Raw genomic sequence first — 13,633 nt, 5'->3', positions numbered from 1 at the left:
TGGGAAGCTGGGAGTCCTGACCCTCCAAGTGGGCAATTATGTACAAAAGTTAGATGGTGTTGGTGAACTACTCAAGTGTGGAAGAAAAGCCTCTCCAGGGGTTGAGAAAAACCTGGGAGGTTAGGGTGGAATAGGGTCTGCAGGCCAGAGCAGGTACATTCTGCCACATTCTCAAATAAGATTTACATTAAAATTCATTCTATTGTTGTTCCAAGTGCAAAAAACTAGGGCAACCAATATCCTAAATCCCAATTCCCAGGTACAGTAGATTGCATGCAGACAACCTGCATTTTTGCAGAAGAAAACTACACCTACAATGAGTGACTATATATATATTTAATATTTCCTTCCTGAATAATAGAGACACATTTACCTGAAAAACCTAACTGTATGAGGGCGGGGTTTGTTTTTAAAAAAAAAAAAAAGATTGGGAGTTCATAAAACATTTTAGCAACTCTCTATGCATTTCTTTCCCATGGTTCAATGTAATCCAAGCCAAGGTGTGCAAAAATTTCTTCCTCATTCACAGCATTCAGAAATATTCTCTGTAAGGATTAAAAAAAAGATCAATATAAGTCAGAGAAGGAATTTAAAAACAAGAAATATTCTTGGCTTCTATAGAGAGGTTAGCAGTCTTGACTTTATTAGGAAAAACTAGAAAAAAAGTCCTTAGAGAAATAACCTAATTAATTATGTATGGTACATGCAGAAAAGCAAATACTTTAGAATCATTTAAAAAACCTTTGTAGTTATCCCCTTATCTGTTCTGAGAAATACATGTATTACATGTGTGATTGCTAACATGACTTGATGCTAGCTACACTTGATGCCAAACAGCTATTTTCCAAATGATTTCTTTCCATAAATTCTAATCTCATTCTAGCTTCAGTGATCAATAAGTAAGTGAAGTGTGAAGTGAACAATCTTAGTTAACATTTTCATCAATAAATCTTTGCTAGAGCACCAGGATCAAATTTCTGATCATAATTTGCTTTTAACTATTATTATTATAAATGTTCTTTCCCCAAAATAATTGATATAAAAGAGAATCCTGATCTACTTGTTGATTATTTTCATTGACCAATGTCTTGGGGGGGGGGGGGGAGTGACAAAGAAAACCAAAAGATCTGGAAACTCAAATGACCACTGGTATTTTGTCCATATATTTAGGCACTTAATCCCAGAACCAGTAACCAGTAATTATTACATGACATGAAATATTTGACATTAACAGAACAATTTCCTTCCTAACCCATGAAACTTAAAGAACTAGGAACAAAGCAATCTCTGTTGTCCACCTCAGTTTTGTTGCTGTTTTTCATCCATCACTATTTCAAGGACCAGCTTTGAGCTTACAGTTCGAAAAACCCACAGCTCAGAAGAACAGTAAAAACCAGTGGAGACAGGGAGAGAGAGAATTTTGAAATCTCTAATTTAAAATCTCAGGTGAAAACTGATTTGGGAGGGGCCATGGCTCAATGGTAGCACGCTTGCTTGGCATGCAGAAGTGTTGTTGTTGTTAACTATTCAGTCAGTACCCAGGTTGAATCTCTGGCATCAGTCAGTCAGTGATGAGAAAGGCTTTTGCCCGAGACCCTGGAGGGCCATTGCCAGTTTGACTAAGCAATACTAACATTGATGAATCCATTATATGATTCAGTGTCTAAGGTGTGTTCATGTGTACTGCATTAGCATGGAATAATAAACCTGCCCTCTTGTCCCATCCATTGTAACGTAATTTCTATGACAGGGGATGGGACACTTCTGTTTTTTTCATCCAAAGTTACATGTATTTCCCAAACTAAAAAACATTATTCATCTGACAGTGAATATCTAGATTTCACATTTCTCAAGTCACAGCTGCCAAAGTCATGATACTTCTGGTTTTTCTATGCTGGTCAGGAAAGTTATTTCTTTATGAGAGTCACTAGCCCTATGAAAAGTGATGACAGGGGTGGTAAATGTCAACAGCAGGCCATCTGCATATTTGGATGTATTTCACCAAAGCTTCTGTTTCATTCATATCCAGCCATTTAAATGCAGAAGCAAATATAAACATGTTTCAAAATTCATTTTGAGGTACCTTTCTGAGGCTAATGTGACAAATATCCACGAATCTGCATATTTTCACAATGCAGGGAAATAATCTGAACCCTATTGCATCAGAATGAGGTTGAGGAAAATAGCTAGATATGATCATCTCTGCACATGTTAATTACCACCAGAAATGGTTTGAATCCAGAAAGCCAATGAAGTGGGCATTCGAGGTTGGAGTGAACAAATGTAGGGAAACTGAAAAATGACCACCTGTGAAACAGCTGAGAGGGGTGGAAGGAATCTTGAAATAGCCAGATTACAGCATGAAGGGAAAGGGGGAGCAAGCAATTCAGTGAGTTTAGGTAACCCCAGGAATTATCATGCAAGCAGCCCTATGGCGGGGGGGGGGGGGGGCTGTTAGCTAACTGAAGCTGGGTCACTGCTTTTACCAGTGCAAGGACACTGAGAGGCCAAATCCTAACCATAAATCAAAGATTTAGAAATGGGGGTGGAAAATTAAGATGTGATGATGGCAACCAGCTTAAGAGTCATGGAGGATCAGTTAATCACCAGATATTAGCTATATATAAGAGTTCCATATTAAGAGACAAATACCAGCTTTTGGGGATAATCAGCATAGCTTCTGGGATTGCTGGTGGCATCTGGTTGGTCACTTATTAGAAACAGTGACCAACCAGAACTAGATGGAACTTTGATCTGATGCAGCAAGTTTTGTCCTGTTCCTTATAGCATCTTTCTTATAGCATGTTTCTTCACTTTTCCCCTTTAGACTGTGAGAGGGTTGCATTAGGGTAAGGGTTCAAGGACTAACATCTGGTCATTATAACAACATAAGGTTCTACATAGCCAAACAAAATCTGGATAAAAACCTGGTGAAAATTTGTGCTGCTTGAGTTAAAAAAAAGTACCATTTTTTTCTGCGCTATTTAAGAACCAGTTTTCCAGATCTGTTAAACTCCCATCATGGATCAGTCACTTATATAAACCATTAAGATTGTACAAGTTCCCACTGGGGATTCTGTATTATGGCTTTACCCACTGGAGAATGTGTAGCCCTCTTAAACCCATACTTAAGCCCTTGCCTCTGCAGCTGTGGATCCACTCTGCATGGGGTGTATGTAGGCATAACTTTCCAATCTTTTGCAGGAACTTTTTAGACTATTAACTTATGATGAATTGACATGCAGAAGAGCAGGACCATGGCAAGAGGCCTTTTCCAGCTCACCTGATTGTACATGCCACCAGGAATCTTGGAGAAAGTATTTTGTACATGCATAGGGGCAGTTCTACTGAATGCATGCAGATTGGGAATAGGGCTTGTTCTCATAACCATAGTTCCCTCATCCCCCCCCCCCCCTACACACACTATATGTATTAACTCACAAATGGCCAGACTTTATTAAAAGAGTTAGTATATAATTTAAGGATCAACAAATATATTAAGAGTGTGTGTGTGTGTGTGGTATAAATTAGTATTTTAATGAGGCAGAGGATTGTGGGTATTATGGGAAAGAGTTCTGTGATATACTTCAACCTCTTCTGGATGGGGTTCAGTTAAGGAGTATGAGTATGGTCACCATTTGACCGATAGAAGCACAGATCCCTTCTGGGTTGAGTAACAATTTTAATCAGTAGTGATTGCTTTCTTAATTGCTGCCTTTCCTCAAGTAGCATTTGGCCACACCTGTCTAGGCTTTGATTATCTCTAGGCCAGACTACTGCGATGTACTATAGGTGGGGCTACACCTGAAAACTGTTTGGAAGTTTCATATGCTTCAGAATGCAATGGGTAGGCTGCCAGCAGGTACAAAAACACATTTTGCCAGTCTTAAAAGAACTATATAGGTAGACAGTTTGCATTTGGAATCAATCTAAAGTGCTGGCTATCCCCTATAAAATCCTAAATTGTCTGGTTCCAGGATCCCCGAAGGAGCACCTTCTGCTCCAGCATGCCACCAGTTGCAGTTACCTTGAGAGGTTTTACTTTAGGAAGTTGGTGGGCACCAGAGACGAGACAATGCCTTTTCAGTAGTGGGAAGAGTTCCCTTCCCAAAGCAGTTTGCCATCAAAATTTAAAATCTTTTAGGCACCTGCCAAATACATTATTATTGTGATTATATCATCATAATCATCATCATTTCCATAGCTATTCAATAAGGATATTTCCTCTGTAGAGTGTTTGTGGGCTGTCCTGCTTTTATAACTCTTTTATATCATTGAGGTATAAAAACAGGACAGCCTATAACAACTCTACTGGGGAGGAAATACCCTACCCTCATCTAAAAGCCAGGGAAAATAATATCTTTGCCTGGTGCCTAAAAAGATGGTTCATTTTATGAGGTTTTACCACCCTTATGCTCTTGTGTCTTTATATAAAATTTTATTACTGTTCTTTAAGATCACTAAATTTTAAGATCTCTGATCTTTAGTTTTGATGTGCTGTTGTTGGAACATTTTTATTGTAGTGCTGTAATATTTTGTTGGTTGTTCTACGTTATTTTTATTCTGCTTGTCTTTTTTGTAAGTTGCCCCATAGATACTTCTATGGGGAGGCAATGCAAAAAATATTTTAAGTAAATAACAATCCAACTAATATTAAGCATGTTTAATTTTGATCGTTGTCAGCAGACAGAAGTCAAACACTGGAATCAATTTAACAAATGCATATAAACATTGGCTGGATCAGACTACAGAATCTTTTGTCTAGAAGAATGTGAAATGATAATGTTATTTCCCTTGAATACTCAGAAAAGGGATCCTTTTACTTGCTCACTATTTATTTTTGTGATCTGTGTATATTTAGCTTAATATGTTCAGGACAAACTGAATGCATCTATTATCCAGTGTTACAATCATGTTACCTCAAAAATGAGACTAAGGAAAGGTGGATAAATGGATGACAATCACTTCATCCATCTGACCTTACACCACTAGATAGCCAGATACTACAAAATGTCAGAACATTTTGGAAAGTCCATTACTTTGCCTAACTGTAAAAACATTTCCTCAGATGTAAGGTGATGAAAATACACAACATTTATAGTCTAATAGCACTGGGTTCATTAACTTGACATGTTGCGATCGTTTAGCAAAAAGAAAAGCCCAAATATTTTACCATCATATTGGATTTGTCCTCCTCGATGAATTAAAAGCCAATTCAAGTGTGAAAAATAAACGCTATAACAGTTTTCTGTTAGCTTCGATGAACTGCATAGCCTTCTCCTGAACCTTGGCAAACAAGCTTTCTGAATGATAAGTAACCTGACTATTGCTGCTCTGGTTGGGGGACTCTGCTCTGACTGGAATGCGTCCATTAGGCTTGCAACCAAGAAAGCTCGACAGAACATCACTGAAAATTTAGGTGACAGTAATGATAACCTCTGGGATATACAGTCTTCCTTCAAATAAAAATGAGCCATCTCCAATGTAAGGCTGTTGCGTCCAGGCAACTAGACAAGAATATTAGATCTTGTCTTAAAATAAGTTTCTTGTCTTATTAAGTACTGTAATAGGACAGGGCTCATCCCCTCAGGGTCAGTCTTACCCATCTGCCTATCACAAAGCTTCAACAATCCATCTTCAGTGTCCAGCTACAGTGAGATTCAGCTCCACATCGTAGCAAGAAAGATAGAAAGGGAGAGAACAGATTGCAGCATCACTTGACACTTAGGGTCACCTATCAACCTTAAGGCCGACAGATTTTTGGAAGAAGTATGCCTTTGCTACTAGACAGTGGACTGCACAGAGAACCTCAAGATAATGAGAGATCTGTCCAATTCGTGCACTTGCACATAGACTATGGTGTAGTGGGACTGAGTGTCAGATTCAGTCTGGGAGACTGCGGTTCAAAATAACAGAATGACTTTGGGGCCAGTTACTCTCTCACACAGATTATCAGTGCCATTAAGCAGATCTACAACTTTCTAAGCCCGTTGACTTTGATGGACCCACAAGAGCAGTATGCAGGGCAAAGGGAATCATGCAGTGGTAAGGGGAATCAACATAAATCACAGCCCCCTCTGCCAAAGATGGAAGTGCCTTTAAGATTTCTTAACTGCGTGGGTGCATACAAGCCAGTTTTTCAACCTCCCCCTCCTTCCAAAAAAGCAAAGTCCATCAAAAAGGACTGAGTGATCAAATGTTAACAAAACAAATGCCACAGTCCCAATTACAGGATGGTTCTCTTATCTGCATTCACATTTTTTCATGTCTTAAAATAGCACTTGGAAGTGATTATTTTCTTGTTGTCTATCGATTTCAATTACTTTTACCCCATTCCCAGGAGTCTCGAAAACTTGGCAGCATCTATCCTAAAGCACTCAAGACTGAATAATCTTAAGGAAAAGCACAGAATGGAAGATCTGGCTCTGATGACTGACAACCATAGGGGGAAACTTAGAAAAGGCAATATAGGGAATGATAAACTAGACATAAGCTCAGAGGTATGTACTAATAACAACAGAAGGCAAAAAGTGATGTGATTGCTCAGCCCAAATATTCCAGAACAAAAATATCAAGGTCAATAAAGTTTCTCTATAAATAACATTAAGTCTGCAGTGAAAATACTGGCACAGTTTCTCACTTTGCCTACTAAAACCTTTGTTTTAGAGGCACCCAGTATGGTTATACTTTTAAAATTTTATTCATCACCTTTCAAAACAATTCCATATTAGTTAAGCTCTACCTATGGTTAGGTCAAGTTATTTTGTTCAACTGTCCATAAAGCTGAGTGGTAAGATCACTAACTGAGTCCAGTCAATGGTCAGAGTTGCCATTTTGATTCACCATTTGGTTTTGAGTTAATTATTATAGCATAAGACCACTCCATAATCAGAACTGTATAGGAAAACCAGAAATCAGACTAAAGGCTCATTTGGTTTGCCATTTGGGGTTGGTTGAAGCGTTCCTTCATTCTGTAGATGAATTCAAAGGATTCAAGCATAGAATCCATGCTGTAGATGGAGGTCCCAAATACAGTGCATCCTAGTGGCACTTCTAGAATATGCCCCAGGTCTTGAATTCAGCAGGAGCTCACAGGAGCACAGCTCCTGAACCTTTCTGATGGCCCCCCTCCTCCTCCCCACCTACCTTGTCCATTGAATAGTAGGTGCAGCTGCATAACAATCCCTGGATTAGGAAAGCGGGCAGCCAGCCAGCCAGCCATCAGGCACTTTGCCATGCCCCCAGCAGCCCTCTTTAATCCCTGGAGAAGCCCATGGCAGCCTTTCTCAATTTCTTATGTGATTTTGGGTGACGGGTGGCTTACGGGCCTTTGACTGGGGAGGGGGCAGCCAAGGAGAGCCCTAGGTGAATGAGGCCTGTTTGGGCTGGCTGGATCTCTAGCCAGCCCAAGCAGGCGTCACTTGCCTGGGGCTCTACTTTCTTGCATCAAGTTGCTTTTGCTGGGGGGGGGGTGACATATGCGAATGAGTTATGCTAATGAGCTCCACCACCTATTTTTTCTTCAAAATGACCCCTGCTCTGCCCAACTATGAATATTCTGTATGCTGGGAATGAGATCAGTACTGTGGCTAAGTGGCTCTGTCAGCCTCACATACAGAACACTACTGAAAGTATGTATCTTTCAAACACTGGTTGAGTTTGTTACATGATAGTGATGATGGTCAATTGGCCATTAGCCCTATTCAGACTTCCTGACTGTATTATCCATTAATCAATGGTGAGACTGGGGTCATGGCCTCTAGCCCACTTTCAACCTTCACATAGTGGACTTTCCCTTGTAAACAAAGCCTTATGTGTTCAACTTGGATGTATACAGGCTTAGAGGTGACTTCCACAGTTAGAGAACAGCTGAAATGAGCATAACAGAGGGAGTCCAAGACTGAAGGAAAACTGAAGGGGCTAGAGTCAGCCCTGAAAAGTTTGGAAGGGCATACAGGATAAAGTCAGGGGAAATATAATGATATGAAATTTGTGCAGAGAGAAGACAATTTTGTACATGATATATTTATGTATATTCTCCTTGAGAAACTATGGTCTTCAAAGAATAAACAATTTGATATGCCTAAGGCATTACCGTACACAAAGAATGCAAATTTTACATTTAACTGGTATTTTGTTGTAGAAATATTTATATTACAGCGCCTACGTTAAAGATCTAATCTTTCCCTAATCCAGCTACAAATATAATGACAAATAAGGTAGATGGAACAGCATCACTCTTTGAAATGACATTATAACAAACTCTGATTGAAGGAGGAGTTTTTCCCAGGCATAAGCCATTGATTCTGAGCCCTTGAGAAAAATCACAGCAATGGGATTAGAATATGCAATAGGATTCATTCTAATCATTCTAAGCATGAATACATTTTGAAGCTAATAGGAAACAGTAACGATGCACCCAAGTTTCATTTTACCACTGAACACATTTATTGAATCTAGAATCAGAAAAAAAATAGTTGAATATATATTATAATATGGAAAGTTTTTTACAATGCCTAATCTATGAAAGTCACCCCACACTGAGTTTATTAGATAACAGAGATTTATGATGCTGACCTTAGAATACCAACAAACATTTACAAATAATAGGAGATCCTGAGAACCATATTAATAAAAAAGAATTCCACAAGCCAATTAGGCTCATTCTCCTCTCCTGACTTCAACTTGGGGGTGGGGGGAGGAGAACAGTCCTTACATAGATGCAGAACTCAAATATGAACATACATAACTAGGCTTAACAAATATGAACACATGAAGGTGCCTTATACCAAGTCAAAACCATTGGTCTATCAGGGTCAATATTGTCTACTGTGACCAGCAGCAACACTCCAGGGTCACAGAGAGAGGACTTCTAGATCTACTACTACCTGCTCCTTTTAACTGGAGATACCAAGAGTTAAACCAGGAATCTTCAGTATACAAAACAGATCTATCATTGTGTCACAGCCCCTCCCCCTACTTAAATGGCCACTCTGCTTCTGTAGATATCTTCTGTGTCTGCTATTGATCTTTTTAAATGGGGATGCCAGAGACTGATTGTGGGACCTTCTGCATGCATGCATACAAAGCAGATGCTCTACAAACCACCAATTTGTGGCTATTAGCCATAAGTAAATAGAATCTCGGACAGGGTAGCCTTGAACACACGTCTGTGTTCTGCCCCAATGTATGGGTCAGGAAAGTTGTTAAACACAGATCCTGCCCAGATCATTGCATGTGGCACAGCATCTGCATACATACAACTCTACACACATAAATTCTGTCTCCATGAATGGGAATGTTCAACAAGCAGCAAAACAATTGTTCCTAGTACCAGTTGTTAGGGGGCCACAATCATATAGGGCTATTGTTTTTATGCTGTGCTTGTGGGTTTTTGGAATACTTCTATTGGCCACTATTGGAAGCAGGAAGTTGACAGCCACAGTTTTATACTGAATGCCTGTAATGGAGTACAACTCATGTAGAATCCAATGCTCACATGCAGGTATGGCTACGAAGACTTGCACACACTGCCTCGAAGTTAAATGCAGAATTTCTGCTTCCCATCTAATAACCAGAGTTGTGCTGCATAGTCCTAACAAAGCTGGAATCCCATTATGCATTTCTTTTAGGTGTGGCTTTAACTTTTTCTAAACTAGATGAAATTTGGATCACAGCTAGGGTTGCAAACTCCAAGTTGTGAAATTCTTGGAGATTTTTGGGGTGGAGCCTGGGATGGACAGGGTTTGGGGACGAACCTCGGCCATTTTCTTCAGGGGGACTAATTTCTGCCATCTGGAGATCAGCTGTAATTCCAGATCTTTAGGCCCCACCTGGAGACTGGCAACCAAAGGAGCACAAATATAAACTGTTATGTCTTGTGTAAGGCTAATTTAGCATAAACATTAAAAACTCAGGATTGAGAAAATGGCTTTCCTCAAAATCAATAGCAATGAAGTTATGGTATACAATAGCAACCGATATCTGTTTATGGGACACAAACCAATAACATGCATCTACCCACTCAGAGACTCTAAGAATGTAGCTGAACCTTGAAGAAGCTCCCCACAAAAGACAAAAATATGATCACTCCTCAGGCACTGCTACCAGAAAATAGGGACAGAATCTGATAAATAAGGAGAAATGGAGCATACAGGGGGAAAGTCGATGGCAAGAGCAGCATAGGTTGCTGTCCCCTCCTCCATTTTATCCTCACAACAACCCTGTGAGATTGTGTTAGGATGACAGTGAGTGGCTATTATTTTGAAGGAACCAAGCCTCTTCCTAAATCCGGGTCAGAACATTGGCCACATGATCATTGGTTTCCGATTCAAATGGCTTTTAAACATGTCAGAGTAATCTCAGTATTATTATGAAATCAGATTAGATTAGATTAGATTCAGTAGATTTATCAGATTCTAACAGGCATTAAAGTTTGTCATAGAGAAAGCTTTAATAGGCATGAAATGCATGGTCATTCTTTTTTCTATATCATGGAGGAGGAGCTGAGAGTCTTTTAATCCTTGCTTTCTAAAGAAGACCAGGTGCAGAGAAGAGCAAATTCCCAGAGTCGAATGCATAATTGCTCTTCTGCCCAAAGAGATAAAAGCAGTGGAAGCACTTAGTAAGTGAAAGACTGTGAATCTGTTTACAATGACTCAGTGTTTAATTGTAGTAATGACTGTGTGAACAACACCAATCACATTGGAAATCAATATTATAAACTCAGAATCTTTATGTTTACTTTATGGCTAATCCAGTCATTACTGCAGACATCTAAAGCAAACACTGCAGCTGGACCATGTTTAATTCATCAAGATGTTCTCTCAAGACTGACTGCCTCTCTGTTATCACCACATAATTTTAGCATAGCATCTGCCAAACTTAGGCTATAGCATCCAGTTCTGTAAAGACCCATTAAAAGCCCTCCTCTAACTTGGCGAGCAAAGCCACCGCTAGAATATCTTTGTAATAAAAGCAAACGTAAAACAAACATTTTCTGTTGCTACTGAAAGATAACGGCTTTGGAAAAAAAACAACTTCCCCAGTTTATTAAGATGCTAGATTTGCAGCAAGCATGTAGGTCAGCTACCCAGAGAGCTACCACATATGGTGGGGCTTCCTAGACCACCTCCTCCACACAGGTCCAAAAATAGTCCAAAAATCATTACTGGAGTAAATGGAGAAATGTAGGAGTAACATCTTGTGCTATGTGAAGCACTGCAGTCTGAAAAAAAGTCAAGGATAGGCTAGGGGTCTGCTGGGTCCCTACTGCATCAACTGCAAGAGGAGCCTGTTTTTTGTAAACTACAGGAGTGTAGCAGCACTGGACACACTGCTCAGGCATTGTGTGGTTAGAGTAGCTAGACTATGAGTGGGATAAGGCTACCTAGGGTTGCGAGGTCTGACTCAGGAAATATCTGGGGTCTTTGGGGTGGAGTCAGGAGACTTTAGGGGTGGAGCTAGGAGCAAGGGTGTGACAAGCATGATTGAACTCTGAAGGGAGTTCACCTTCACATTTAAAGGGACTGCACTCCTTTTAAATGCCTTCCCTTCATTGGAAATAATGCAGGATGGGGGCACCTTTTGGGGCTCATAGAATGGGACCCCCTGATCCAATTTTTTTTTAAACTTGGGGATCCCTATGCTGCAGTTTTGGTGCCTCAACCTAGGGCAGAGCCCCAGATCCACAGATTGATTCTCTATTATACTCTATGGGGATCAGTTTCTGTAGGTTATAATGGAACATAAGAGAACCCATGCTGGATCAGGCCAATGGCCCATCCAGTCCAACACTATGTGTCACACAGTGGCCAAAAAACCCCAAAAGCCATCAAGAGGTCCACCAGTGGGGCTAGAAGCCCTTCCACTGTGCCCCCCTAAGCACAAGAATACAGAGCATCACTACCCCAGACAGAGAGTTCCAACAATAAGCTGTGGCTAAGAGCCACTGATGGACCTCTGCTCCATATGCTTTGAAGAGAGTTGAAGGCCCAGTGGACCTTCAACTCCCCTCCGCCCTCCAGCATTCTGATAACCCTGACGTGGTGAAGGGCCTCCAAATCAGTGATTCCCCCACTCCCATCTGAGGATTGGCAACCTTAGTTGCCAGGTACCCTCAGCCATCATCAGCCAGATTGGGAAACTCCTAGAGATTTGGGGGTGGATCCTGGGAAGAACAGCCTCAGTAGGGTACAATGCCATAAAGTTCACCTCCAACACATCAGTTTTGTCCAGGGGAACTAATCTCTGTAGTCTGAAGATAAACTGTTATTCCAAGGGATCCCAAGGTCCCACAAGCAGGCTGGCCTCCATGGAATGGGGAAGACCCAGGTTCAAACCCCACTACACCATGGATGACCCTAAGTCAGTCATTCTCTTTCTCAGCTTAACCTACCTCCACAGGGTTGCTTGTGAAGACAAAATGGAGGTGAAGAACTATGCATGCCATCCCTGATTTCTTTGCAGGAGGGGGAAAAAAAGTGATTGACAAGACTGACTACCATGCTTGAGCCCATAGATAACTGGTAAATCCAATCAAAACAGACCTATGAGCCCTCATCTGGATAGGCCAGGGAAGCTCAAACTCATCAGATCTTGGGAACTAAGCAGCGCCAACCCTGGCAAGTACAGATGGGAGAGTTCCAAAGAATACTAGGGCCAGGATGCAGAAGTACACAAGCAAGCCACCTCTCTGAAACATCCAAGCCCCATTAGGGGTTGCCAGAAGTCAGCCATGACCTCCAGGCACACACATGTATGCACACACACAAATACTCACAAAAATAATAATAAAAAGAACAGCCATATAGGATGTTCGAAAGTATTACCCATATGATAAATGGTAGTCTCATCTACTCATACATACACAAAACCATTACACAAATTGATTTATAAAATTAACACACAGTAGCATAAGCACAGTCCATCTGAGTTTTTAAAAATACTTTCTTCTTCCAGGAATTGATTACCATTTATTTATTTAAAATATTGCTAAATCTGCCTTAGTCCCATCTGGTACCCAATGCCTTAAGTTATAATAAAACAACAGAACCGTATAATAACTATAAATATTCAATATTACTTTCATAACCACAGAACGCCTGCCACCATGTACAGCTGAGGAGAGCTGGATGCCTCACAGTATTTGTGAATGTGAAGAGTGATTCCAAGACAAGTCAAGCCAAGGTGGGGCAGGGGGAAAGCAGTTCCAAGAAGAGAACTTGAATGGGCACAGTGGCAGTAGCCTAACTCCAGATAACTCACAGACGTCCTTCATTCACACAACTGAGAAGCACTGAAGAAACAAACTGCTTTCTTTTGTTGCTTCCCTGGAGTGGCTCGTATTTTGCTACCTGCTATGTTCAGTCCTACTTTGACAAGCTGATTTAGGGAGATGACTCCTCTACTGAGCTCTCACCAACATTGTGGAAGAACAAACCCTGCTACTTTTGAAAACAGGCAGCAGAAGGTTCAGCAGGAGGGTAACGTGAACAGAACAGTCTCGGGAGTGCTCATTCTGCTGTCAGTCCCCCAAGGCTTCCTGGATTCATGCGCAGGTTTTTTATGGCTCCGTCTTAAGAAGACTTTTAGCGGTGCACAGGTGGCACTGTTATAGCATAAAAGCCCTCAA

At 40.7% G+C, this 13,633-nt stretch overlaps 1 protein-coding gene across 1 annotated transcript in view; it reads right to left on the bottom strand.

Annotated features, from left to right (window-relative positions):
* Positions 1–325: 325 nt before the first annotated feature.
* Positions 326–13,633, bottom strand: part of DNTT (DNA nucleotidylexotransferase) — a 165,612-nt gene continuing 152,304 nt past the window's right edge. Inside the window, exon 11 of the mRNA XM_060240826.1 lies at positions 326–545. Within this exon, the coding sequence (XP_060096809.1) occupies positions 459–545 (87 nt within the window). The 3' untranslated portion in view covers positions 326–458. The remainder of the gene's footprint in view (positions 546–13,633) is intronic.

Source organism: Heteronotia binoei, chromosome 6, assembly GCF_032191835.1.
Source record: "Heteronotia binoei isolate CCM8104 ecotype False Entrance Well chromosome 6, APGP_CSIRO_Hbin_v1, whole genome shotgun sequence".
Taxonomy (NCBI): Eukaryota; Metazoa; Chordata; class Lepidosauria; order Squamata; family Gekkonidae; genus Heteronotia; species Heteronotia binoei.
This window is presented reverse-complemented; position numbering and strand designations above follow the sequence as displayed.